Below are 25926 nucleotides of genomic sequence, written 5' to 3'. Positions count from 1 at the left end.
GTGGCTGAGCACAGAAAAACAAAAGCATACAAAGAGATGTAGCCACAGTAGCACATGATGGGAACTAAGGGCTCTAAAAAGGCTGTCCCCGTTTATTTCCCAAGCAGTACATCTTTGATGGTTTCTAAGCTTGGGGCAACAGCAGGTCTAGAGTTTGAAAACGAGATAGACTCCATCTTCTGTAGAAAACTCATTTTGCAAAGGTATAGGGAAGAGGACTATGGTACACAATACCATATGGCGCTATTATAGTGATTCAGGTACAAAGAGATGCTAATTTAGAACAAGGGCCGGATGTGAAAGAAGAGAGATATAGATAAACTCTGTGTGTGTATGTGGCACACTAGAATGAAATATATTTGTACATGTGTTAATTCTGTTAATATTGTGGTAAGTTATGTTATCAATCAAGTTTAATTCTTACTGTCTAGTTTGCATGAGAAGAGGCACTGGCGCCTTTTCTGAAAGAGAAAGCATCAGGATGGTTCACTGCAGGCAGGGAAAGATGAATCAGGATCTCTTTCTACTCATATTGAGTTTGTGGTATCCATGGCATATCCAAGCGAAGTAGACTTACAGGAATTTGGATATGCCTGTTTAGAACTCTGTAGTGTTATATGTAGTAAAGCCTTTATGTCTGACTTTAAGGGAAATTCATAGTAAGGCCTTTGAGTGAAATGTTTCAACAAAACCTTTGCTATGTGTGGGTCAATCAGTAGAGGCTAAGAAATTGTTTTGAGACTGTTTGAACCTTGAATAAATGCTGTCTCTCTAGAGAATATATACTCGGTATTATGTGAGAGTGTGCAGCTGCATCAACCTTGATCCTAAGACACTCCTGGCAAACCTGGAGTTCTTTTGATTATGGCTAGCCATGGTCAGAAGGGACTGAGATTTGTATGGGTAGCAAGGGCAAGATAACTTTGGCAGCTGGAGCCTTTCAAGCCCCATTTAACCTTGTATAATGCTTGAATATAGTAACTGGAGTGAGCTAGCTGGGTATCAGTCTTTCCAAGAAAGCTGAACCCCTTTGCTCCTTCAGGAAATGGAGGCTTAGCATCTTGGTGAGCTTCTCTCTCTACTGTGGCACCTATGACACCAATTAATAGATTAAATTTGTGCTAAGGTTCACTCCTTCTCTAAAAGGGGAACAAGAATACCCTTGGCAGGGAAGAGAGAGGCAAAGATTAAAACAGAGACTGAAGGAACACCCATTCAGAGCCTGCCCCACATGTGGCCCATACATATACAGCCACCCAATTAGACAAGATGGATGAAGCAAAGAAGTGCAGACCGATAGGAGCTGGATGTAGATCGCTCCTGAGAGACACAGCCAGAATACAGCAAATACAGAGGCGAATGCCAGCAGCAAACCACTGAACTGAGAATAGGACCCCCGTTGAAGGAATCAGAGAAAGAACTGGAAGAGCTTGAAGGGGCTCGAGACCCCATATGTACAACAATGCCAAGCAACCAGAGCTTCCAGGGACTAAGCCACTACCTAAAGACTATACATGGACTGACCCTGGACTCTGACCCCATAGGTAGCAATGAATATCCTAGTAAGAGCACCAGTGGAAGGGGAAGCCCTGGGTCCTGCTAAGACTGAACCCCCAGTGAACTAGACTGGTGGGGGGAGGGCGGCAATGGGGGTAGGGTTGGGAGGGGAACACCCATAAGGAAGGGGAGGGGGGAGGGGGATGTTTGCCTGGAAACCAAAGAATTATTATTAAGTATTAAATAAATTAAAAAAAATTGTGCTAAGGATTAAATTCATTAAATCTGTTAAGAAACTATTAAGGCTGCCAATGTGAGTAGGATCTCTTAGCATAAGACTGCAGGATGAGGTGATGGGGCAGACCTTAGTCTAAGACAGGAACCTGTGAAAAACAAGGAAACAGCTAGTGAGGTAGGAACTACACAAAATGACTTGTTTACCAGGTAGTAGTGGTGTGCACCTTTAGTCTCAGCACTCAGGAAGCAGAGCCAGACAGATCTCTGAGATTGGGTCAGCCTGGTCTACAGAGCAAGTTCCAGAGCAGCCAGGGTTACAGAGAAACCCTGTCTTGAACAAAGTAAAAAACCAACCAAACAAAAAACCACCTGTGATGGTCTAAATATCTTTGGCCCAAGGAATGGCATTATTAGGAGGTGTGGTCTTGTTGGAGGAAGTGTGTCACTTTGAGACCCTTTCCTAGCTGCCTGGAAGACAGTCCTCTCCCAGTTGCATTTGGAACAAGATGTAGAACTCTCAGCTCCTTCTCCAGCACAAGTCTGACCGCACACTGTCATGCTTCCTGTTACAATAATAATGGACTTAACCTCTGAAACTGTAGAGCAGTCCCAATTAAATGACATCCTTTGGTGCCTTGGTCAAAGTGTCTCGTCACAGGAATGAAAACCCTAAGACACCACTCAAAACTAAAACCAAAGCTACCACCACCAACAACATAATGATGAGTCTTGGAACAGATGTAGAGAAAGTTAACATAGTTAAAATCTACTGAAAGGTCAAAGGATACAGGAACTACAAACACACATGACATGTGTGAGATCTAGTGCTATGGGCATTAACTATGAGAAGTGAGAAATTTGGTGGTAGTGGTGGAAATGATGGCTTAAAAGTCTGATTTTCGGGGCTTGGGATTTAGCTCAGTGGTAGAGCGCTTACCTAGGAAGCGCAAGGCCCTGGGTTCAGTCCCCAGCTCCGAAAAAAAGAACCAAAAAAAAAAAAGTCTGATTTTCAAGATGAATGAATGTAGCAGTTGACCCATGTACATATTATATATTAGAATTTCATGGTTAACAAAAAAGGAAAAAGGAAGGGAGGGAGGAAAAGAGTAAGGAGAGCTGGGTAAAAGGAAGGAGAAATCTCAATGAAAACAGAGGAAGGAAGAGACAGTGGTTCTTTGATGAATCTAAAAGGGTTCTGATTTTTTTTTTTTTGTAATTCAGGAGAAAGGGGACAGTAATTTGAACCAAGGTCCCAGACAGAACTGGAGAGAAATAGTTACATTCAAGACACTTATCTCATGTGCATAAAATAGTATAACAATGGATTTATCATTTAAAATAGGGGCAATCTCTTAAAAATGCAGCATGGATTCAGGGGGCTGTATACCATACTGATCTCAACTGAAAAAATAAGGAAAGATCCCAAGAGTAATATGCTTTAATGAAGATGAACAATCGAATAGTGTCTACGTAGAGAAAGGAAAGACGACACCTAAACATGGAAAGACGACACTTAAAATGCATTCTCCATAAGGAGAAGTCTTGGTTGTGTTTCTTTTCAGTGAAGGCTACACTGAAGATGCTTAGTATTGGATCTAAATCTAACATCCCAATCGTGTCGGATCAGTCCAACATCCCTGAGCTGATCTGATTCATCAGCATCCGCAGGACAAGAATGGCTTAGTGAACAAGTTAATTGTCAAGAGAGCAAACAGAGCCATAGCTGCTGCTCCTTAGTTATGTAGTGGACCAGGAGGTTGGGCTCACAGGCTCTCACTTAGCCTATTATGGACAAGATTTGATAAAATGAGGTTTTTGTTAAAGACACAATTGAATAATGAAACCAACTGCCTTGTTTTCCCCTGCTATATCCACTTCCCACCATCATCTCTCTTTGAACCCTCATTTCATTGGCCAAAATGTGGTCAGGAGCCTAGGTAAACTTGGAGGATTTTAGCTCTCATGTGATCAGTGGTGTGAACGTCAGAAGAGATGAGCGAGGTCCACTGCAGTTCGGTCAATGCACGCTGATAAGGGAGAGGTTTCCATTGTTTGTTCTATCCCTTCATACACAGGCTAGAGAAGGCTCAAAGCTATGCACTGTTTGCAGTAAGAAATCAACTTTCTAGTGGTGTGGAACATGGTCTGGTTACTGTCAGTGCTCACTGACCACACAGAAACTTTCCATCTTTTTTGATCCTTTAGGAGGAAGCTGGTGCTGGTACTGAGGAGGATAGAAGGCCAAACTCAGGAGCAATGTAATTAGAATACTTTTTAATCTTTGAAATGCGGAGAGCAGGAGGATTTCCTGAGGTGTGTGTAAGGGGTTGGTTCTAAAAAGAAGGAAGGACGCAGCTGTAGAGGATAATGGTAAGCACCTTGCTTCTTCATGATGAAAACAGATTTTCACAAGGAAAGACCAAAGAGTCTTTGGCCAGCAACATCCTGAAAGTGTCTTTACCTTACTTGGACTTTTTTTTTAAAATCCATTTCTTCTTTGTGAATGGAGTCTTTCTATTACTGTCATGGAAGACAGAGCATATCAGGGTATTTTATTTCCTTTATCTAGATGTAATCCATCTCATGTGATTTTGTTCCCTTATAATTTAAGTTTCCAAAGACAGAGTTGGCTATGTATGTGTGTATGTATGTATGCATGCATGCATGTATGTATGTATGCGTGCATGTACATATGTATTTATGTATGTACATATGTATATATGTACATATGTATGTATGCATGTATGTACATATGTATGTATGCATTGTATACATATGTATGTATGTATGTGTGTATATATATATACATTTCACATCAGCTCTTATGAACAGAACACTACTCAGAATATCTTAACTTTGGAAGCCTGAAATGTCCAACCACACCTCTTCTGATAGTCATATTACTTATCGTTATTATGATTTGGAGCCTGTGATCCAAGACACAACATTCGCCCGAAGTCCTCACCAGTTCCCACAGGATCTACTTAAGGTTAGGTTGAAAGATCAAATATTATGAGATCACAGACGAGAAGAAGGACAGAGCAGCAAAGCACACAGAGAGTTAGCGGAGCCGATGCGTGAGCTTGGTCTAATTGTCCCTGGGTGTGTTTCTGTTCTTTTCAAAAGTGAAATTAGCCTAATATCTTATCTCAGATGCATCCTCAAGAGCTCTGATTATTCCAAAGTACAAATACTGGGTGCTTTCTCTCATTGGAAGAGACTTAAGTGGGAGAGTGTGGGCACACAGGAGGACAGTGACCAGATGAAAGACAAATAATAATGTGTTTTCTCTCATATGCAGGGCCTAGATTTATCTATGTCTATGAACATATATGACATGTGTGATGTGAAAGCAGAATGAGGAGGAGGGGGGAGGCAGGGAGGGAGGGAGGAAGAGAGAGAGAGAGAAAGAGAGAGAGAGAGAGAAAGAGAGAGAGAGAGAGAGAGAGAGAGAGAGAGAGAGAGAGAGAGAGAGAACAAATGTGAGCCAGAAACATTGATGCACACAAAGGAAAATACTGTAACGAAACCCACTATTTTGGACGCAAAACTCAGTTTAAGAAAAGCTGAAAAAAGCAAGGTTGGGGACACGCTCAGTTGGTGGGGTGCTTGCCACACAAGCAGGAGGATCTGAGTTGGGATCTCCAGCACAGTTACAAAGAGCTGAGAGTGGCAAGGTGTTCCTGTATTCCCAGCACTGGGAAGCAGAAACGTGCAGATTCCTGGACCACTATGGTCAGTGAGGCAAACAGTAACTGAACAGATGAGGTACAGGTTTACTGAGAAGTCCTTTCTAAAAGAATAAGGTGGATGGTGACAGTATCCCACTGGCCTCCATATATGTGGACATTCATGTGCATGAACACCCACTCACATACATGCATGTAGAAGTATACCCTGTAACACACAACACACATTTGCCCCTCACCTCTCAAGAGTAATTAGACATTATTTGACAAAGTCTTGTTATTATATAAATTGATTCAATATAGAAACTGTCAAAATAAAGAAAAATGAACTTGCAAAGGTTTTAAATAGTCAAATAGTCAAAACTCATTTTAAAATTAGTTGTGGATGAAATCAGTATGATGATTTAGGGAAATATGAAAATTCATAATATTCTCTAGTCAGTTGTTTCAAAGATATGTCTATATTTTTCTTCTCTTCAAAACAATTGTTTTCAGCTCCAGTAATGCAGGATTCATCAGGGAAGGGTTCTTAAAATTTTATATTGACTAAAATCTTTTAAATTGGTACATAAAGTGTGTTTATAGTTGTGGCATTCCATATGATTTGGTACGTGCACAAATTTGTGTGCGAATCAACGTTAAAAGATCTATTTCTTCTCTTTGTGGTAAAAATATTCAAAATTCTCTCCAGCTGGGAGTGTTTTAGACAAGTACTAGACGCTGATTTCCTTCTGGTTCAGTAACATGAACACTAGGAAGATGGGCCTCGGACAGATTTTAAAAGAATGCTATGCAGAACTGAAAGACATCATTTAGAGAAGCTGATATAAGGAGAAACAGATGATAGACTAAAAGAATTAGATAACCCCAGATATAGGTAATTAATGCAATGCCTAATTATATGTTTCCCACTATTCTTTACTGGAACCATAACTTTCAGTTAATTATCAGCTCTATCTTGTTAAATGAGCTATCTTGGACTCCCTGTCAATGTTGAAGTTCACTATTGGAAAGGGAAATTGAACTCACTTTCTAAGATGCAAACACTCACTTCGCCAGTAAGGTATTATCTCATCATCTGCACAGGGTGAAGCATGCTTCTCCCTGCATTCTGAAATCTACTTGAGTAGTAGCGATGCTGAATTACAGACCCTCTGGAGCCAAACCTTACAATAATTGCAAAGCCTGAGTCCCTGCTCACCTTTTTCACAGCTCAGTGAATTTGGAATGGGAGGTGTCCAGGAGTCTCCCTTGCATGTATACCTCGATGGGCCAGCAACAACAAAGCCTCTGGGACAGGTCAGCTCAATGGATTCCCCAATCTTGTACACACTCTGAAATGGGGAGATGGTCAGGACATCCTGAACGACTGGTTTGAGGCACTCGGTCCCTGCAGGGAGAACAACATCTCAGATGTGTTCAGCAGAGCAGAAATGACAACAACTACATCCAGATGATGCGTCACCAAAGAGATGATGCCAGTGAGATTTACTGTGTTTGCTCAGCTGTGGTGTCTCTTTTTAATCAGTCAAGTTTGTTGTTAAAGAGCCCTAGCTTCTCCTCAGAAACTCCACTAAAACAAAGCCTTTAATCCTGATAGCAAAGGATTATTTTCTGAGGGGCTAGTCCCACATTCAACTTTTGTCACATCTTTTGAATATTTTTTCTCTCAAGGAATAATTTCTTCTATTCTTCTACCTTTTGAGTTTTTCATCCTTTTAAAGGGTTTATTTTATCTATATGTGTACTTGCTCATGTGTGTGAGAGTGTGTGTGTGTGTGTGTGTGTGTGTGTGTGTGTGTGTGTGTGTATACCACAGGTGTGACTGGTGCCATGCCTAAAGAGTCAGAGGAGGATGCCCATCTCCTGAAACTGTCTACACAGATGGTTGTAAGCTGCCACGGGGTTCTTGGAATCATATCTGTATCCTCTGCATGAGTAGCAAGTGTTCTCAACTACAGAATCATCTCTTTATCTTCCTTTTGTCTTTTTCTTATGGTAAGTTATAACACCGTGAGTGACAGGTGCAGATCATTTTAGTTGACACTGCTCCCAACTCTACATGAGTGGTCCCAGAAGGTGTTTGAGGTCTCTTTCTGAGTCTTGTTTGAGTCTTGGTTTTTACCTTCCTACAGCATGGGTAGTCACAGATAACACATATTTTACTCGGTCTTTTCCAGTAAAGGATGTAATTGTACCCTTCCAAAAAAAATAGTGGTTTGAAGATTATGGCATCTTATATGAAATTCCAAATCTGCGTATTGTCTTTTGGGTATTTATCCATTTGTTTCCATTTTTACATCACCCAAGGCAGATGCCTGTGGTTAGAGAAGTTTTCTGGTTCTATGAATTTCTTTTTAGAGGCATACTTCATAGTGCTATGTATATGAGGCTAATATTCAAGGGCAGGGGAGCTGAAATTTGGTGTTATGAAATATAACATTAACAAATGAACCCCATTTACTGTTTCATTAATTATTTTCACCACTGTTTCTTGTTTGCCCCATGCTCACGTTGGCATTCGACATCCCCTTGCCTCCAGGTTCTGTCTGGTAAGCATCTGAAGTACTGGTATCCCACAGCTTTGAATCCAGTGAGACATGAAATTTCAACTTCCTCCCCGACTGAGTACAGTTTCTTTTCATTCTAGAATTGAAACGAAAAGCAGAAATGTGATGAATGTGATGAATTGTCATCTCTGGATATCTTAGGGTCTCCCTGGATTCTGCCCAGTGCATACTCTTGGTATCCACTCATTTAACAGCCTTTTAAGATCTACTCCTAAATTCAGTCCAAATGTCTTTTGATTCCTCTTCCATTTCCTCCTCTTTCACCTCCTCCTCCTCCCCCTTCTCGTCCTCCTCTTCTCCTCCTCATTTTTGTTCTTGGATAACTTTTTACCTTCATTCTCTGAATTTATTTTTCTGCCTTAAACTAATTATACTTTTTGCACTTGAATTTCTCTCTGCTTTTGAGTATGATGCCTTTAATCACAGTACCTGGGAGGCAGAGGTAGTAGAATTCTATGAATTTAAATCCAGCCAGGACTACACAATGGGACATGCGTGCCTTATAGGTTATAGACAGGCTGCACTTTCTATCTGAGCTTTGTGTGCTTCCAGAGTCTGTGGGGACGTGGGCAAGTCCCTCAGGCTCTTGCCACCATGGACAAAAGCAAAACAAACAGATGACAAAAATTGCTCCTTGGAGCTTGCTGTGCAAGCATGTCAACCTGATTTGGAATCTTCTCCACCAATGTAAAATCCAGATGTGGTAACAACATCTGTAACTCCAGCATTGGTGGTAGGCAGAGACAGGAGGCTCTCTGGAGCTTGCTGGCCACTTGTTCTAGCTAGTTTCTGGTTGAGTGAGAGGCCTGTCTCAAAAATAATAAAGAAGAAAGCAACAGAGGAGGGCACTTAAAGTTGTCCTTGGGCCTCCATGCAACCCTGTATATATACATGCACAAACATGCACACAGACATACAACACACACACACACACACACACACACACACACACACACACACACACACTCAACCAAACAAGCTCTGTATGTGATGATGTCAAGCTCTTGTTAAGGGTTGACTGTGAAATATTTCTTGCGGATTCATTTGTTTGAACCCTTGTTCCATAGACAGTGGTGCTAGTATGGGAGGTTCAGAAACCTTAAAGAAATAGAGTCTACTGGGAGGGAGTGTGTTCCTGAGGTTCAGGCCTTAGAGATTATAGCCAGTTCACACTTTCTACCTGGGCTCTGTGTGCTTCCTAGTCTGTGCAGATGTGAACAGCCCTCCTCAGGCTCTTACCACCATGGACAGGAGCCTCCCTTGCTGTGGCCAGTTCAGCTACAACATTCCCATCTGAAACCATGAGCCAAAACACATCCTTTCCGGAGTTACTTCTGTAAGTAATTGTTCAAGGATTTAATCATCTTCGTTTTGTCTCCATACACATGTTTACTGGAAAATGGGTCACAGCAAATGAGAAGTGACAAAAATACCTAATGTTTCTAGCAAAGAAAAGCTTTATGCTCACAGTGCTATGGCTGTTCATTGCATGACCATCCTATGTTTATGAGAAGCATGTGCCTTTGATATCATGATGAATGGAATGCACTGAAATCAGTTAAAAACCTTTCATTTCCTAGAAGTTGACTAGTCATTATATATATATATATATTTTTTTCTCCCATATAATGGATAAGGCATTGTCCTATGGGGACTCACTAAAAATTTCAAGATAAAAATAGATCTTGCACTTCTAAAATTATCAGTTTAAACTAACTTGTGCTACTATCCTTACATCCTGCCATTTTTTCCCGAAATAAGCCATTGCTTTGAACTCCTGTCTCCATTTCTCTCACGAAGCAATAACATATACAAATACATTGCAATCATTGAGCTCAGAGGGAAGAGACATTCTCAAACACTTTTACCCCAAATTCCACAACCGTTTGCTAAATCACTACCTTGTTTGTTTGCTTGGCTTTATTTTTTGAGATAGGATCTTACTGTACGGTCCTGGCTAGCCTGTAAATCGCTGGGTATATCAAGCTGGCCTTGAACTCACATAGATCCACTTGTCTCTGCCTCCTGAGTATTGGGATTAAAGATATGCTCCATCACAACCAGTTTAAATAACTCTTCCTAATACGTTAATTAATCTAGTCTATGGGACTCGATTATACCAGCAGGGAATGGAGCAAGGGCATAATCTAATTTCATAAGACGATCCATAAGCATGATGAATTCCTCTTTAAAGCCTCAGTGGGTTTTTTAAAAATTAAATAACAAAACATTTTAACAGTTTTCACATGCAGCTGGCATAACCATGTTAAACATCATTTAGGCAGCTGGATATGACAATGTGTAATTTTGACATCAATATTCTAAAGCGGGTATCAGAAAATGTTTCTCTATAAAGGGCTTGCATTCGTCAGTTGCTGGTCATAAGAGTGCCTGTCACAGTTATTCATATTTTCTATTATTTCCTGGAAGCAGTCAAAGGTAATATGTAAATAAATTAATATGGCTGTGTTGTAAAATTTATTTTTTTAAAGTAACGAACTAGATTGAGCCCATAACCTGTTCTAAAGGCTTGCTCTCTGCTCTGTGACTTCCAACCTAGCAGCATTCACATATATTTGTTGATATAGTCTTTTTGAGGTCCCACTTGAAAGCTTGTGAACCAGACTGTGGGAATGGAAGTGGCTGCTCTGTGTTTTAACATGCCCTCTATTGCACTGGTAAGACCAAGACCACTACCCTGGAATAAAGACTGATGAAATGACCTCCTTCCAAAGTGCTTCCTCGTCTGACCACAAAGCACATACATTAGAACACACAGTATAGGCTACCCACCATGGATATCTATGGTGGCAATTTTGGAGATTTGTATGTTAGCTGAGGTTTGATAATAAATACACTATTGGAAAAGGATGAATTTAAAGGTTTTATTCAAGGGCAAGAGAGCATGCCTTTTGTGATCAATTTTAATTTGTTATATTTGTTAAAGGACTCAATCTAAAGCCACAGAGTCATGTGACAGGACTCACATCTAATAAAAAGCATAGAAACACATCGCGACTTAATGAAAAAGATGAGATTGAAAAGATGCTAGAATTGCTTTGACTGGCCAAGGGTCTACAAATTTCTAACCTAAGCAGACAATGCAGACAACTCTGATGCTTTTGTCCAAGTCTCCTTTATCTCTTGGAGAATGTGCCTTAGAGTCAGAAGGAAACAGTCAGGTCTTAGTTGCAAACTGTTACAGCCATCCCAAGCTTCCTTGTGCTGAACCTCCATTCTCCACTCATACAGTCTGACACCTTCTTATGGCTGCAATGACTGCTCCTTGATTGACAGGCATGAAGATACCCCAGGGTATTCAAGATAAATGGCTGTTCCAGCATTCTGGATATTTCTTTGTACTTTTCAGTCAGCATAATATTAAAGTAGGAAAATAACAACTTCAATTAAAAGAAAACCCATACACTTCAAGTTCTCTTTTTGAACTTCAAACCAAGAGTTATGATCAGGACACTCACCCAGACAAATGCATTTTCTGGGAGAGGTGGCTGAGGACACCCTGAATCTGCTTCTGGCTCAGCAAGGTCTACTTCTTTTATTTCTTCATCATCACTGATGCACGGTTGTCCACTAAAAGGGAAAAAATAAATATGTACCTGTACACACACACATGCACACACACACACACACACACACACACACACACATATATTCATGCATGCATAGATTAAAGCTACACAGCCAATCCATCTACATATTATCATATACCGATACTGATTAAATACAGAACCTGCTACTTAGTGAGCTAAGGGTAGTAGCAGATTTCGTGCTTTGCTAGTATATTGTGTAGGCACATCTAAAATTCTAAGTGATTCTCAACTAGCAGCAGTAAATACGAACCAGCCATCCTTTGTTCCCTCACACCCGACCTTACACTTTTTCCATTATTGAGAATGTACAGTCTTCTTCTTGCCAATGCTTGCCCTCACAGCGCTGCCCTCCTCGCTGTGGCTCAGGGTTATTACACTCCCGGCTCCTTGACCTCCTATAAGCAGCATTGCATGCGCTCCAGGAAGACCAGCAGCCCCAGTTCCCATCCACTGCATCTGTAACAGAGAAAGACCCATAGCCATCCTGGTTCAAGCCATCCTGGGCTTTGAGACTAGGACAACCTGGTCTCTTTACGTTTGCTGTGTGACATGCTTTGTTGGGTGTTACAGCTTTACAGTGAGGGCTGCAAGAAGCCCTGAGGGAAGGGGTCTGGTACATTGTCTGATTCCTTTTCCAGTTCTCACAGGCAAGGATAAAATGGCAACAGATAGAAATCATCTAAATTATTAATACATATATCAGTGATATATCATACACACAAAACCACACATATTTGTTTATATGCTTATATATAAATATGAAAATCTTATGAACAATATTGGGGTTTGAGTAGGAATGGTCCCCATGGTCTCATATATATGGATGCTTGGTGATCAGAGAGTGGCACTACCTGAACGGGATTAGGAGTGTGACCTTATTGAAGGAAGTGTGTCATTGGGAGTATGCTCTGAGGTTTCAAAAGCCCAAGCCAGGCTCAGTATCTCTTTTTGGTGCAATTGGATCTGGATGTAGAACTCTTAGCTCCAATGTCTGCCCACATGCCCCTATTCTCCCCACCCTGCTGATAATGGTCAAAACCTCTGGAACTATAAGCAAGCTACAATTAGATGCCTCTTTTCTAAGATTTGTCATGGGCATGGGGTATCTTCACAGCAATAGAATATTGACTAAGACAGAAGCATATACCAAATTAAACTCTTATAGTTAGTAGAACATATCCTTACTCCTAGGTCTCATCTCTTCTCTGAGAAATATCTGAGTATATTTATGTAGCCATGTATGAAAGCTTTGATTACAGCTTAATTCATCCCTTATTATAAAACCTACTTATACATTACAATACACACACTAATACACTTCTCTAGTAATGTGGTGGTAACATGATGCTTTGAACAATAAATGTTCCGCATAGTTTCTGACATTTGAATATTTGATTTCCAGTTGGCCATCTTGTTTTGGGAAGGCTTAGGAGGTGTGGCTTTGCTGGAAGTAGTGTGCTACTAGGGGTGGACTTTGAAGTTTCAAAAGTCGTGTGCTATTTCCACTGTTCTCTCTTTGCTTCCTGTTTCCATAGCATTCCAACCCTCTGGAAGTGCAATCCCCAAGGAAACTCTTCTCTCAGCTGCCTTGTTCATGATGTTTTATCACAGCAATAAAAGAATACGACACAATATAATGTGTTTATTTTATAATGTCTAATGTTATAGGCATTATACTGTGAGTCCTTTATATATGTCTTAGAGCATAATTAAACACACACACACACACACACACAAACACACATGCCTCAACCCTCAAGTAATAATAGAATTAGCCTCATCTTATAGATGACAAGCGTGTAACTTGGAGAGGTTAGATCATTTTCCCAGGGTTATTCAGTTCACAGGTTACAGCGGAGCCTGGCACTGTCTTTGGAACCTAATACTTGGAGACTTGTTTACAATGTAAGGGTTGCTAAGGAGTTTTATTTTGTCAAATTCATCAACCTATACTATATATTTTAAGGGGATAAGGTACTGACCTCACAGTTCATTCCCGATACTTACCCGATTTATAATCTGGGGACCGTTTTTCACAGTTCTCACCGTAGGTACCACTCTGGCACACACACAAACATTCCGTGCCTGAGAGCCTGGGGCGGCCATTATTAGGACATGGAGCACATTGGCAAGGGTCAAACTTGGCTGCATATTCTTGAAGGGCTTTCCTGAGGTTGTTCCGTTTTGTCACTGCACATGGGATGTTTCTGACCAAGTCGATGATTGGAGCAAGCTGCAAACAGGTGACAGAGATGGCTGTGGTACCTTCTACTCAGGCAGCCAATATTTTGCCAGCATTACCTAGTTCTCATCAAAGCAGTGCTTTAACAGAAAAAAAAATCCAAAAATAAAAAACCCTCATATCCCCAAGAAATTATTAGAGAATTCAGTATAATCAGTTGGCTGTTGAGCCAGGAGAGGAAAGCCTGCTGCCTGAGGGCAGGAGCAGACTGTAGAATTAACTGCCCCTGCAGGTCTGCTGTGAAGGAAGGCACATGTTGCTTATTTAGGTTTGCATCAGGGTTATTTATTAAGCATCAAACATAAGCAGCGAAAGTGCTGAGCTAGGCCACCAAGAACTACCAGTGCTCATTAGTGCTCTGTTGTTAGCTCATTAACTTTGCCTCAGGCAGGAGGTCTGGAGAGGATGAGGGGAGGTTTCCTTGCTCTCTGTCTATTGATGCACACTGGCTTTTGTTGGAGTGAGATGAGAGAATGCACAGTGGGAGCAAATGGAGAGGTGAACATGCCATTGGTGAGAGTGGGAGGATTGTATTAACAAAGAAAGTAGGCAACAGTGGCAAGAGGGAAAGCATGCTTGCGCCTTAGCCTCCTCTAAAGCCCAAAGAAACAGCCATGCAGGGTCGTGAGTGCGACAGTGTGGCTCATCTGGGCAGCTGGCTTATTCCTACCCTAACTCTTGGAGCTCACATATTTTTCTGTTGTTTGTAAATGGTCCCATGCTCACAATGATCCAACTGTTCTATCTCTATTTAAATAAAATCAACAGAATAGCTTTGGGGCTCCTTTTAGAATGCAGTTATGTCATCGACAAACCTGACTTTAGATGACATAATATTATACAAAGAATACCACGAGTGACAAAACTCACCTTTTTGTCTAATTATAACAAATATGAAACTGGAAAATCGAATCGATGGCGCTGGAGGCTGGAAACCAAATGGATCTAAAAATTTCCTCATGTGCTCAGAAGGTAGAGTTGTGTGAAACCCACCGACCTGAAAGTTACTGTTCCAAGTGAGACAAAGTGCTAGCTATTCTCAGGCAAGTGTGAGCTGCTTTATTCACCAAATACTCTTAGTGTTTCATGTGTGCTCACAATTCTAAATCTTGTCCTAGAACACTCACTTAAATTATAGAAGCAATAGCTGTACAATTTAACATTTTTTTCTAAATGTGCATCACGAGTGTATATCGAAAACAGATATTCTGTCTATCATCTGAAAAGGAAACAGTAAAGGGAATGGTGTGGCATGCAGTCTAGGCCTCTTCAGTCTCACCTCATAATCAACCACAGCAGGGTTTTCCTTCACCGATTCTAACCACTCAGAGAAGACATTCGCTTCTGGACCAGAGCTGCCCTTCTCCCAAGCCAAGGCTGCTGCCTGCTGACTCCTCCCGCCCTGGACCAGGGATATAGATTTCTCTGATCCCTGTAAAAAGGAACCTGCAAGATGATTCGAGAAAATGATCCATTTGATTTTATTGAAAATTCGTACTTCAAAGACAAGTCAGTTTTCTCAGGAGGGCAATGTAGAGAGCACAGTCAGGTCCTGCCAAGAAGGAAGCTCAGAGGGAAACGTGAGGGAACATTTCCTATCTCTACAGGGGGATTAATAATACAAATTACAGTAAGGACGCCAATGGTGCCATTTAGTCAGCACAGGGTACATACCAGGCTGTTCACACACATTACCCTACATAATTGTCGCGACGATGCTAAGTAGATATTACTGTCACTGCAGATACTGAAGCTGAAAGCAATCTGTTTCGAAACATAGTTAGCCACAGGCTGCAGTGGACTGCACACGCTCCGTATTGTCCAACTGCTCTGCTCTTGACGATTTGAAGCCAACTTCCCAGCTTTGGATTTATACTCCCCCAAGTATGGAGACTGTGGACTAACACAAACCACGTACCTTCTGACTGCTATGGTAGAAACTTAGCAATTACAGTTGCCCCCACCCCCCACCCCAAAGGTGATAGAATGTTTTTAAATTTAAAACTTTAAATATGGGTGAGGAATAAATAAAGAGAAATAGAATGGAATGACAACCAGAGATATGGCTGGGAGTCAGCAGCGTCACTCTGGTCTCTAGAGATTTTCAACCTCTGGGTTGTGACCCTTTGGGTGTCGAATGACCCTTTCACAGGGGTCACCTAAGATCACCGAAAAACACAGGTAGTCACATTGCAATTCACAAAGTAGCAAAATTGCAGTTATGAAGTGGTGACAAAAAATTATTTTATACCTGGGAGTCACCACAACATGATGAGCTATATTAGAGGGTCACAACATGAGGAAGGCTGATAGCCATTGTTCTAGACTTCCAGTAAAAGTTAGCCATGCCATTATAGTCAAAAATATTCTCAGGTGAGATGGTATATAGAATAGGAGAAATACTCTCATATGAAGTAAGAAGTCTCAACCCTTTCAAAGAGAGGTTATAAGAAAAATTCTTTTAGATGCCTTTGTATTTATTTTTGTTGATCAACAGAGTGGGGGAGTTATGTGGATGTGTTGATTAACATGACAGTGACTGTCATGTTGCTAATATTTGAATTGATACCACATAATCCACAAATAGATTGATCCCAATAAAAGTTATATATACTAGGATTGGGGTCTTAAGGAGTGAAATCATTAATAGAATTCTACTAACTTGTTCTTAATGGAATTCAATTTCAATATACTCAGGGCCCTCTGCTTGCAAGGCAAGCATTCTACCATGAAGTTATATCTCTAGTAGCCTCTTATCACGTTTTGCATGGTCAACTACAAAGCCCAATGACTACAAACTCAGTGTTTAATATAGGGCAGATATTGTTCTTTGTGCTTCATGAGGATTCTCATGATATACACTTAAAGTAAATACTACTATTATTTTCATTTCATGTGTGCATATGAGAAACCATAGAAAAGGAAAGATTAAGCTCTTGATGTTGGTCACATAGTGAATCAACACTGGAGACAAAGTTTGAATTTAGGCAGGGAGTGGCCCTGCAAGGGCACTACTTAGTCAGTGTGTTCAGTGTATGTCACAACTAGGAAAACACTCCTTTCAAATGTTTCTTTTCAAATAATTAATTAGCCAATTAGTTAATTCACTTTACATCCTGACCACAGTTTTGACTTTTCTGATTTATTCTTTTTCCTCTCCCTACAGCCCTGACCCTGTTTTCCTGGAGAAGGTACTGCCCAATTTTGTCTGTGAATATTGACTGGGTAATGTCTTTTTCTTTGTTTATTTGTGGTTCACACCATGTCAGTTTACTGGAAAAGTCAGTCTCTTTTAATTTAATAATTTTAAGAACTCCGAAAAAATTTCTTTAATTCTGCCACAGTTTTCAAGTTTAAAGATGAAATGTGATGACTCCTATTCTACCTATTAACAGCTTCCTGATTGTTAAGTAGGAAAGTGAAAATTTTTACTAGGATCAAATTCAAAGATTTTAGCAGGGCATGCAAGAACTGTTTAATTTCTACCAGAGCTCTTTTCAAAAGTCAACTTTATTTTACAAATTTATGCCTAAGTCAAATTGACATACTTATTATTAGTTTGTGTGTGTTCCTTCTTTGTCTCCCTCTGCTTTCATTTCCTGATCTAAACTGCCAGTCATAATTATACCTGCCTCCTAGACTCCATGGGGATTAAACACAAGAAAAGATCAGCTCACACATAACAAAATAGTGCCTGGGATATAGTAAGAACTTGATGAGTGTTGATTCTTCCCTCTTCCCTCTCTTCCTTCCTCCTTTTCCTTTCTTTTCCTCCCTCATTCTCTCTTTCTTTCTTGCCTGTCATGTGTATTTGTAATTCCCTAAGTACAGAAAACTTAGAGACGGTGACGATGTCCTAGATTCTCTTAAAGGTTAGTAAAAAATAAGAAGTAAACACAGAGCAGTGTGCTGGATGCTGCGATGGCATGGATGCAGTGTGCAGTGTGAACCCGTGGGAGAGCACCTGGCCTAATTATAACAGTGGGTATAGTAGTTGGGAAAAACCTCCTAGACTGTCTCCTAGAAATTATAATCTCAAGATTGGGTGACCTCAAAGTAAAGACTCATATTGTTAGCATAGTAAACATTTAAGCAATTCAGTACTCCTCATTCCCTTTCCTCGGTGATTATATATATGAGATGATTGTATTCTCAGGGCCTCATTGCGCACACTGTCTCTACCCTTCAGTTCTATACTCACTAGGTTAAACATTTGATATTAAGTATTTTGCTTGTATTTATAACCTCCATATTCCCCAGTCTTCTCCTGATTCAAGCTGCATCATGGGCTTTACATATGAATATCCCTGGTTTAGGGAAGACAGGAAGCATTGTGTTTTGAATGCTCAAATACACTTTTATAAATCTGGTAGGAATCATAGATTGGAAGGCAATAATTTTCACTGTGTAGGATCAGTATCTGAGAGAAAAAAGTCATTGTCTAGCTCTTAATATTTAAATGAAAATTCAAAAGCCAAGTCTCCTATGACTCAGAACTGGAAGTTAAAATATTAATTACAGAATGACAGAAATATACAATGACTTGTGCCATTTTCCTTTCCAAAGGACAAAATGCTTTGAGCTGTAGGATGGATGGAGATCTGGATTTGATATATTCCACAATGGAGAATGAGGGCTCTTTTACTCTGAGTTGAGTTTTGGAGGGCTTACTGGTACTAGAGAAATATGATAGAAATAAATCTGTCTCTCATTTTTTTTTCTAGTTGTGTGTGAATGGATATTTTCATCTAATGTTGCCTGCAAGTTAGTGCTGATTTCTTTTAAATGCCATTTATAGTTATCTGCTATGTGCATCACATAGTTTGGACTTTGCAGAACCTAGAAGAAAATGAGGAAATCTTCAATAGCATCAAGTTGCGTAGACACAGACTGTCTCTACAGAGACCCTGGGCTCAATAATCACAGGCCTAGGAATGATCATCAACACTAGACAGGTCCTCTGCACGTCAACAAGGACCATAGCAAGTACACGAGCGGAAATGCAATGTCAACAAGCGAACAAAGATCTAATTCATTCTCTGATGCCAGAGGGCCCCAATGCTTCCTCAACAAGTGTGCATGTGCTCATGTGCACGGACAACTACATACCAAAACTAGCCCTGGGAATCACCAAAGGGTAACAGTCAGGGTCCTATATTTGACTAAAAAGTAAAAATTAAAAGCCAGAGTGACAGATTTACATTCCACTGCTAAGTTTTTATTTTTCTACTATTTAGAAGTAATGGGAATTTGGAAGATATGTTGGGTTCTGTTTAGGACAGAAATCCTATCCATGAATGTGTGGCTTTTTCCATTTCTTCTTGAATGGAAAAAATGGTTGACTGTTTTACGCACATACATAATAAATTTTACTAGTTCAACCTCCCATTTCTCTCTTTTATACCCTCTCTGGACCACTGGTTAATGTGCTGCTCTCCTATTTTCATGGCTTCTTTTTGTGTGTGTGGCACACTAAAGTCATATCTGAGCATGTGTGGGGAGTAGAGCCAATGGAGGAAAGTAATTCCCAGCTGTAACCACAGGCCAATCTCATGGGAGTATTTTCTCAACTCAGGCTCCCAATTCCAAAATGACTCTAGCTTGTGTCAAGTTGACATAAAACTACCCAGCTCACTATTGACTTTCAAAAAAAATTACATTGTGAAATGACCAGTCTGTTTTACATACTATTTTCTATGTTTCATTTTTTGGAGGGTAGAATATAGTATAAATGCAGTTGCCAAGTTTATTATTTTTATTTTGATTATGCTTAACACAAACACACACACACACACACACACACACACACACATACCCCTGATATGTTCTAATACTATATTTAGGATTTTCTACTAATTATTGCAGCAAAACATTTGTGTTTGCTTCTCATCTGTATTCCTTGTGAGAATGCAAATTCCAAGTTCTGGAGTTTCTATGATTTAGCTTTTGTGTCTTGAGAGCAGAATGAGTAGCATTCAGTGACGCTGGTAAGTGAAGAGAAGAATTTTAATATGAAGTAGAAGTTAGTGATAGTTTCAAGGCATAGGCGAGAACACGAGTGGTCTAGATGATTGGAAACATTTGGCTCTGGAGAGAAAGAGGTAAGGTCTTAGGCTCCCGTCCAGGTGGGACCAGGGCACACTTGCTTTTGGTTTTCAAATGCTGTCAGGCCTGTTTTGTTCTCTTTTCTCCATCAAGACCCTTGTGGCCTCTTAAGGGCACAGTTTTGTGCAGTCAGTTCAGTTTGATTTATTTCAGAGCTGTGACTGTTGGAATGGGTGGCACAGGCTTCATTCCTCATAACGGCCTCTTGGGAGAATGCTCTGAAAAATTGCTCTAAGTGTCCTTACACCTTTCTGGAAAAGAAAAGCTAGCTGTTGGCTTTCTCCACAGTTCTACAGAGAGTAGATGCCCTTTATCCCAAACCTCAATTAAGTTGAATATATAAAGAATTGAGGCTTTTCCTGTATTCTTTTCCTTCCTAACTTTTTCCTCAGACAAGATTGCACACTGTCCAAGGTCATTGAAATCTCTGTTTTCTTGGACAACTCTTATTAGAAGGTAGTATTCTCTATAACTCTCAGACTCCTATGAGCCAAGAAAACTAATTTGTAAGAACCTTTAAAAATCTGATAGCAATAAAGCCTGCCTAAATCCTAGAACAAACACTTTATAGTTTATATCTAAAAAATCCCCCTCTAAAAAGTTATCCTTCTATCCACAGAGAAACTTGACTATCATCCCTCATCAAAGAAGCTTCCTTTTGCAACAGATAGAGGCAATTACATAGCTCCACAGCTGACCAAAAGGAGATTAAGTGGCCATGGCATGCCCCGCCTCAACTGGTACATTGAATGTAATCCTACACTAGGGCTGAGGGAAGATTGGTGAAAAGAGATCAGAGGTTGCAAAAGCCAGAGAACCAGTATGCCTGCTGCTGGATACTACCTCCTAGACACACCAGGGAACCCATAAAATCTCAGCATGGTTGAGGAAACAAGACCTTATAGTGATAATACCAGTCAGCATGCTGGGAGGTGGGAGCATTTCACAAGGCTCAATCTGTAGATGAAGAACTATAGGCAATTGGTACTGAGAAAGGAGAATCAATATTCTTTAGATTTGAGTATCCACCTAAGTTGGATAATCCCAAGTTATTAGCACTAAACACATGCCTATATGAACAACACTATATGGACTCAGTAGGTTTTATATACAAATGCATATATACATGTATTAATATATATGTTTGTGTTCATGTAAACATATATATATACACAAGTATATAATAATTATAGAGGAAGAGAGGTCATAAATTTGAGAGAGGGTGGAGGATGGACATGGGAGGAGTTGGGAGGAATACAGAGGGTAGAAATATTGTAAATAAAGCACTTCTATATGAAATTCCATAGCCACCCTAAATTAAATAAAAACATAACAAAATTTTATAGAATAACAATATATGAACAAGTGATTTAACTTGTTGCATTATGTCATGAATATAATTTAGGTATTATGACATGGAATTAGATCAAACAAACCCCGACATGTTTCCCCTTATCAGAGGGGCAATCTTGATCAAATGATTACTGATAAATCAATAATAACTTCAAGAAAATTATTCAGGGATAAGAGTAGAAATTGCAAGAATCAAAATGTTTACTATGCATAAAAGTAACACTAGTCTCTAGTCCTCCAACTTAGAAAGTTAAAACAGTAGGATAAGGAATTGGAAGACAGCTTGAGGCTCACAGGGAGACCTTTGCTAAAGGCTGAAAACAAGAATGGAGTCTTTCCTGGCAGGCTTTTAATAACAAGCTAAAGCCAAGAAGTTCTGGAAAAATGGTTTTCCACACATGGTTACCTAACGATAACTAAGTGCCTTCTAATCTTGTCTTCTATTTGCACTCTGTTTATGATATCGGTTTCAGACATAAAGGTGTTTAATAACATTCACATTGAGTTATAAGTGTATGCGTGTGCTCCTATATGTAAAATTAGGCCAGAGAATTAATGGGAGGTAGCAAGGGACAAGACCACAGGGGCTCTTTCATATGTTGCATTATAAAGATGCTTCTGTAAGATGGATTATTATAAAAGGAGTCAGCACACACCTGTTTGTAACATCACATTGTCAATGACTGGTATGTTCTGAGTTAAGCTCCCCATTCTTCCTTTCAGCCCAGATACCACACCTGGATTCATGCTTAATCAGGCAAACACTAACTAAATTCAGTGTTCCTAGAAGGGTCTGAGTCCAGTCATTCGGAAAACGGGGGACTAGTGCAAGGAATGTCAACAGAAGACATCCACCACAAGTCACGGAGATGTGGATGACCATGTGACCCAAGGATGGGACTGAATGCTGGCATGATTGACAACTCTCGTTGCTGTATCCATTACCCTCATCCTTATAAACTTTGCTGGTTAGGCGTAATGCAGTTTCCAACATGCCCGTCTTTTTGCCTCTCAGACCTGAGGTCTGAGTAAAGTAGAACTTAAAGATTCAATTCCTGCCTCTGCGCATGCGCCTTTGTGATGACAGATGGCATGAATTCTAGCATCCTGGTTACAAATCTGTTTTTAATACACACACACACACACACACACACACACACACACACACACTTGCGTTTTAAGTTTCTTAGTAGGGTTGTCGAGTTTACAGTCATGCTTACTTTTCAATGCCCGATAAAGAGTTCTACTTATGAGAAAAATCAATATATTCTTTGTTGAATCGAACAGCCTAAGAATAAGAAAAAGAACACCTTATCCATGTCTACTTTTAAAAGTAGTGCTTATTTTTTACTTTCCCTCACAGCACGTGGTGTTTTGAGGTCAACAAAAAAATACAAATGAAGACACAGCAGTCATGTGAAATATGGTTAAATGACGGGCAGGCTCAGGACACCCTGGATAGAGTGCCCACGGAACACGGTTACCTTTGTACTTTTCAGACAGCCTATTTGTGGTACACCGGTCTTCCTTGTATGTTTTCGTAAAAAATAAGAAACGTTTCTTTGTTTCATACCGGACACAGTTTCGAGTTTCTTCTTCTGTTAAACCTGGAAAATAAACACAAGCAAACTCCCCTGAGAATGCATCGTTGAGAATTCAAGGAAGCGAACCAGGCAGCTCCGGCTGCTCTCGGGGCTGGATATGATCACCAGCTTTTGTTCTGCTCAGCTCTGATAGACTGTTTTGCTCGAGATTCAGCCCCACGTGGCTCCTGAGGAAATTGCAAGTGAAAGAGATTCTGTGTGTGAGTCTTCACTTTTGATGCATCTGTGAGACTACTGTAGCCCATCCCGTGGGGATCTTGTCTCCTCCAGCCTGCCCTTGTTGTTGCACTACACAATGGACCGTTCAGGTTATCCTTACTGCTGTGCACTGCTTCTGCCCTGGACATCAAGTCTGCTTCTCACTGTGACGCACATTTTGGACCCATAGCTGCTTTTGGGAGACAGAGCCACTTGGCTTGTCTTGGCCACTTGTCTATCACTTTCCTATTTATTTGGGCTTTCTCCCCATCACTTGGTTACTCATTCCACTCCCACTCCCCAAACCTTTTTATTATAATAGAAATTCTACATTCTTGACCAATGAACTCTTCAGACTCTTTGTTGGCTGTTTTGTCCCCTTAGCTGAATTCAAAGCTCTATTTGTTGGCTCAAGGGAGGCAGCACTATCTAATTCCTGTCTGTTCAGGTTGGGAGGTAGAATTAACATCTTCCAGGATTGTCAGTACTGATTTCATTGGGCCCTCTTCTATCTTATAGGTCATGTGAAAACTCTGATGCTCTGTGGCTAAAACCATTCCATTAGAAGACCTTCACCAACCCTTCACCAATTTCTCATCATCCATTGATAAAGCTTTTGACACCTGAACACCTGAATCACTTCCAATGACTGTAAGCATGCTCACTGACCTCTGAGTGTGAGGCTGGGACAACACAGACAGACAGGACCAGTGTACTTAGAGTTAGAGTCTGTACTACTTATCTCGGATAATGTGAAGGAAGCTGATGTTTCCTGCTTTCTTCACAGTATTCCAAGACAGCTGGCTATGCATGGGAGAGAGGCCGAGATGCCCACTCTTAACCCCTTTAAAGCAAAGACTTTATCAAATAATGGCACTTATGGTTACAAGTTGGAATGCTCAGGGACAAGTATTAGGAGAGTTTAGGCAGATATCAGATCAGATCTGATACTGAAATGAAGACACGAAAGCACAGGTTTCTCAGGGGAGATGTGGGCAAATGTGAACTACGTCAATCTTCTTCAATTTTCTTTTACTTTTTATGTTTTAAGTTTGACCCATTTGAAGGTACACGTTATTAGGAGTAAAAAATTAGTTTTGAGGTCTCTGTATTTACATATTCAACTCTAACAAATAAAGAGTGGATGGTTATTTCATTCAGTCTTGAATAAGTATGGACATCTGATAACATTTTTATAAGTCAAAATTCGAAGCAATTGTTCTGCTTTATTGAAACTACAGTGTGCAATTGCTTTCCTTATTCTTACATTTCTTATAAAGTTTATAAGCTAGAAATAAATTTTACATGACTAATTGAATATAACATAACAATTTACCTCCGGGCAAAGTTAATTTTATATATTTGAGGGCCATGTATGAATCCTTCAAGAAGTGAAGAATGACTCTGGCCTATGGAGTTGACAATACTGTGATTAAAGAATCAAGGTCTCACTGGTGACTTTCCATGTATGCCTCCTGTTTGTCCCCATACATATACCCTGTGTTGTCTCTGCACAGATTAACTGGGGATCTCCTAGACACCTGCCTGTCTTTATGCTATAGTAGAGGGATGAATCATTTTTGTAGCATTTCAGCCTGTTCAGAATGAGTGAATTGGCAGAACTAGTCAAAATACCATGCTCAGTTTTTTTGACTGAGATTTTTTTCACTAATACACAGTAAAGGCTTACAAATAAAAGAAAAACCATTGCTGAGAAATGGTGAGGTGATTGGGTTTTCCTCAAATTCAGAGCAGACGATGACTTCCTTACAACAGGTTTAAAATTTGCCTTCTTATGTCGCCACTGTTTGCACTTCATACTGTAACTCTGAAATTCTTTCAATGTGTACTACTTTCCAGCAAGTTGTTAGCATACCAATGGGGCACTGACCAACAGAGGAATGAGACTGTGAAGTGTGCAAGCAAACATGGTTTGATTTAATTGCATTCTTCTTGAGACAGAGAGAAACCACTATGGAACATCCAAGCTATTTTAAAGAATGATGACAAGAGGTATAATTGCTATTAAACAAAGCCTAACAGTACACAGTCTAACTTACAGTCTGCTAGCATCTAATCTCATTTCTAGACATGGAAAAAAGGAAAAGAACATGAGAAAAAGAGGTTTATTTAGGGAGGCTCTGAAAGCAGGAGGGGCTGCCCTTTGGAGATTTCCATTTGTTTAAGATTTATTCTGTCCCAGTGTGCTTCACTTTCATCATAATTAAGATTGCACCTCAGTACCAGTGAAGCTCAAAATGTTTCTGAATGAAAAATGTTGAAATTATAAATATTGAACACAACCTTATTGAATGTATGGGATATATCCACATGCATATGTGTGCTGCAAATACTATATACAGTGAATAGGTATAATATCTTTGTATATATCTGGTGTAGATGATGTCTATGTATATATGTATATGAATATGTACATATTAATTTTATATTTAATTTTCATTTCCTATCACATCTTAACCTTTCTTTGTTTCACTCTGTATTTGTTAATCTCTACCTCTGTTTACAGAAGAAGAGATTGAAGAACAATGTTTTAGGAGGAAAGCATAGCCTGTATCTTCTCCATTTTGGTTACAGATCTTCAACTCCTGAAATATTGAGTAATTGGTTGAAGACTCACACAGTTCTTTGATCTAGTCTCTAAGCTAAGAGGCTTTGCTCTGAATGCATAATAAGAACAGTCATTAAATGGGAACCCATTGCCTATGGCACAGCAGCAGTGTCCAGAACAATGTCATCTGCAGGTCAGATGAAATCAAGACAAGGGCTAGGGGTGTCTTCTAGCCATTTGTGCACAGTGAT

General features: G+C 40.0%; 1 protein-coding gene across 2 annotated transcripts in view; it reads right to left on the bottom strand.

The window, feature by feature from the left end:
• Positions 1–25926, bottom strand: part of C6 (complement C6) — a 76842-nt gene that overhangs the window by 9313 nt on the left and 41603 nt on the right. For both annotated transcript variants that reach the window (NM_001439858.1, NM_176074.5), the window contains 7 exon segments: positions 6625–6813; positions 7937–8069; positions 11473–11584; positions 11889–12060; positions 13612–13837; positions 15126–15292; positions 22789–22911. In NM_001439858.1, the coding sequence (NP_001426787.1) occupies positions 6625–6813; positions 7937–8069; positions 11473–11584; positions 11889–12060; positions 13612–13837; positions 15126–15292; positions 22789–22911 (1122 nt within the window).

The sequence above is a fragment of the Rattus norvegicus genome, chromosome 2, assembly GCF_021556685.1.
Source record: "Rattus norvegicus strain SHRSP/BbbUtx chromosome 2, alternate assembly SHRSP_T2T, whole genome shotgun sequence".
Classification (NCBI taxonomy): Eukaryota; Metazoa; Chordata; class Mammalia; order Rodentia; family Muridae; genus Rattus; species Rattus norvegicus.
Note: the sequence above shows the minus strand (reverse complement) of the source record. Positions and strands in the feature narration are given on the sequence as shown.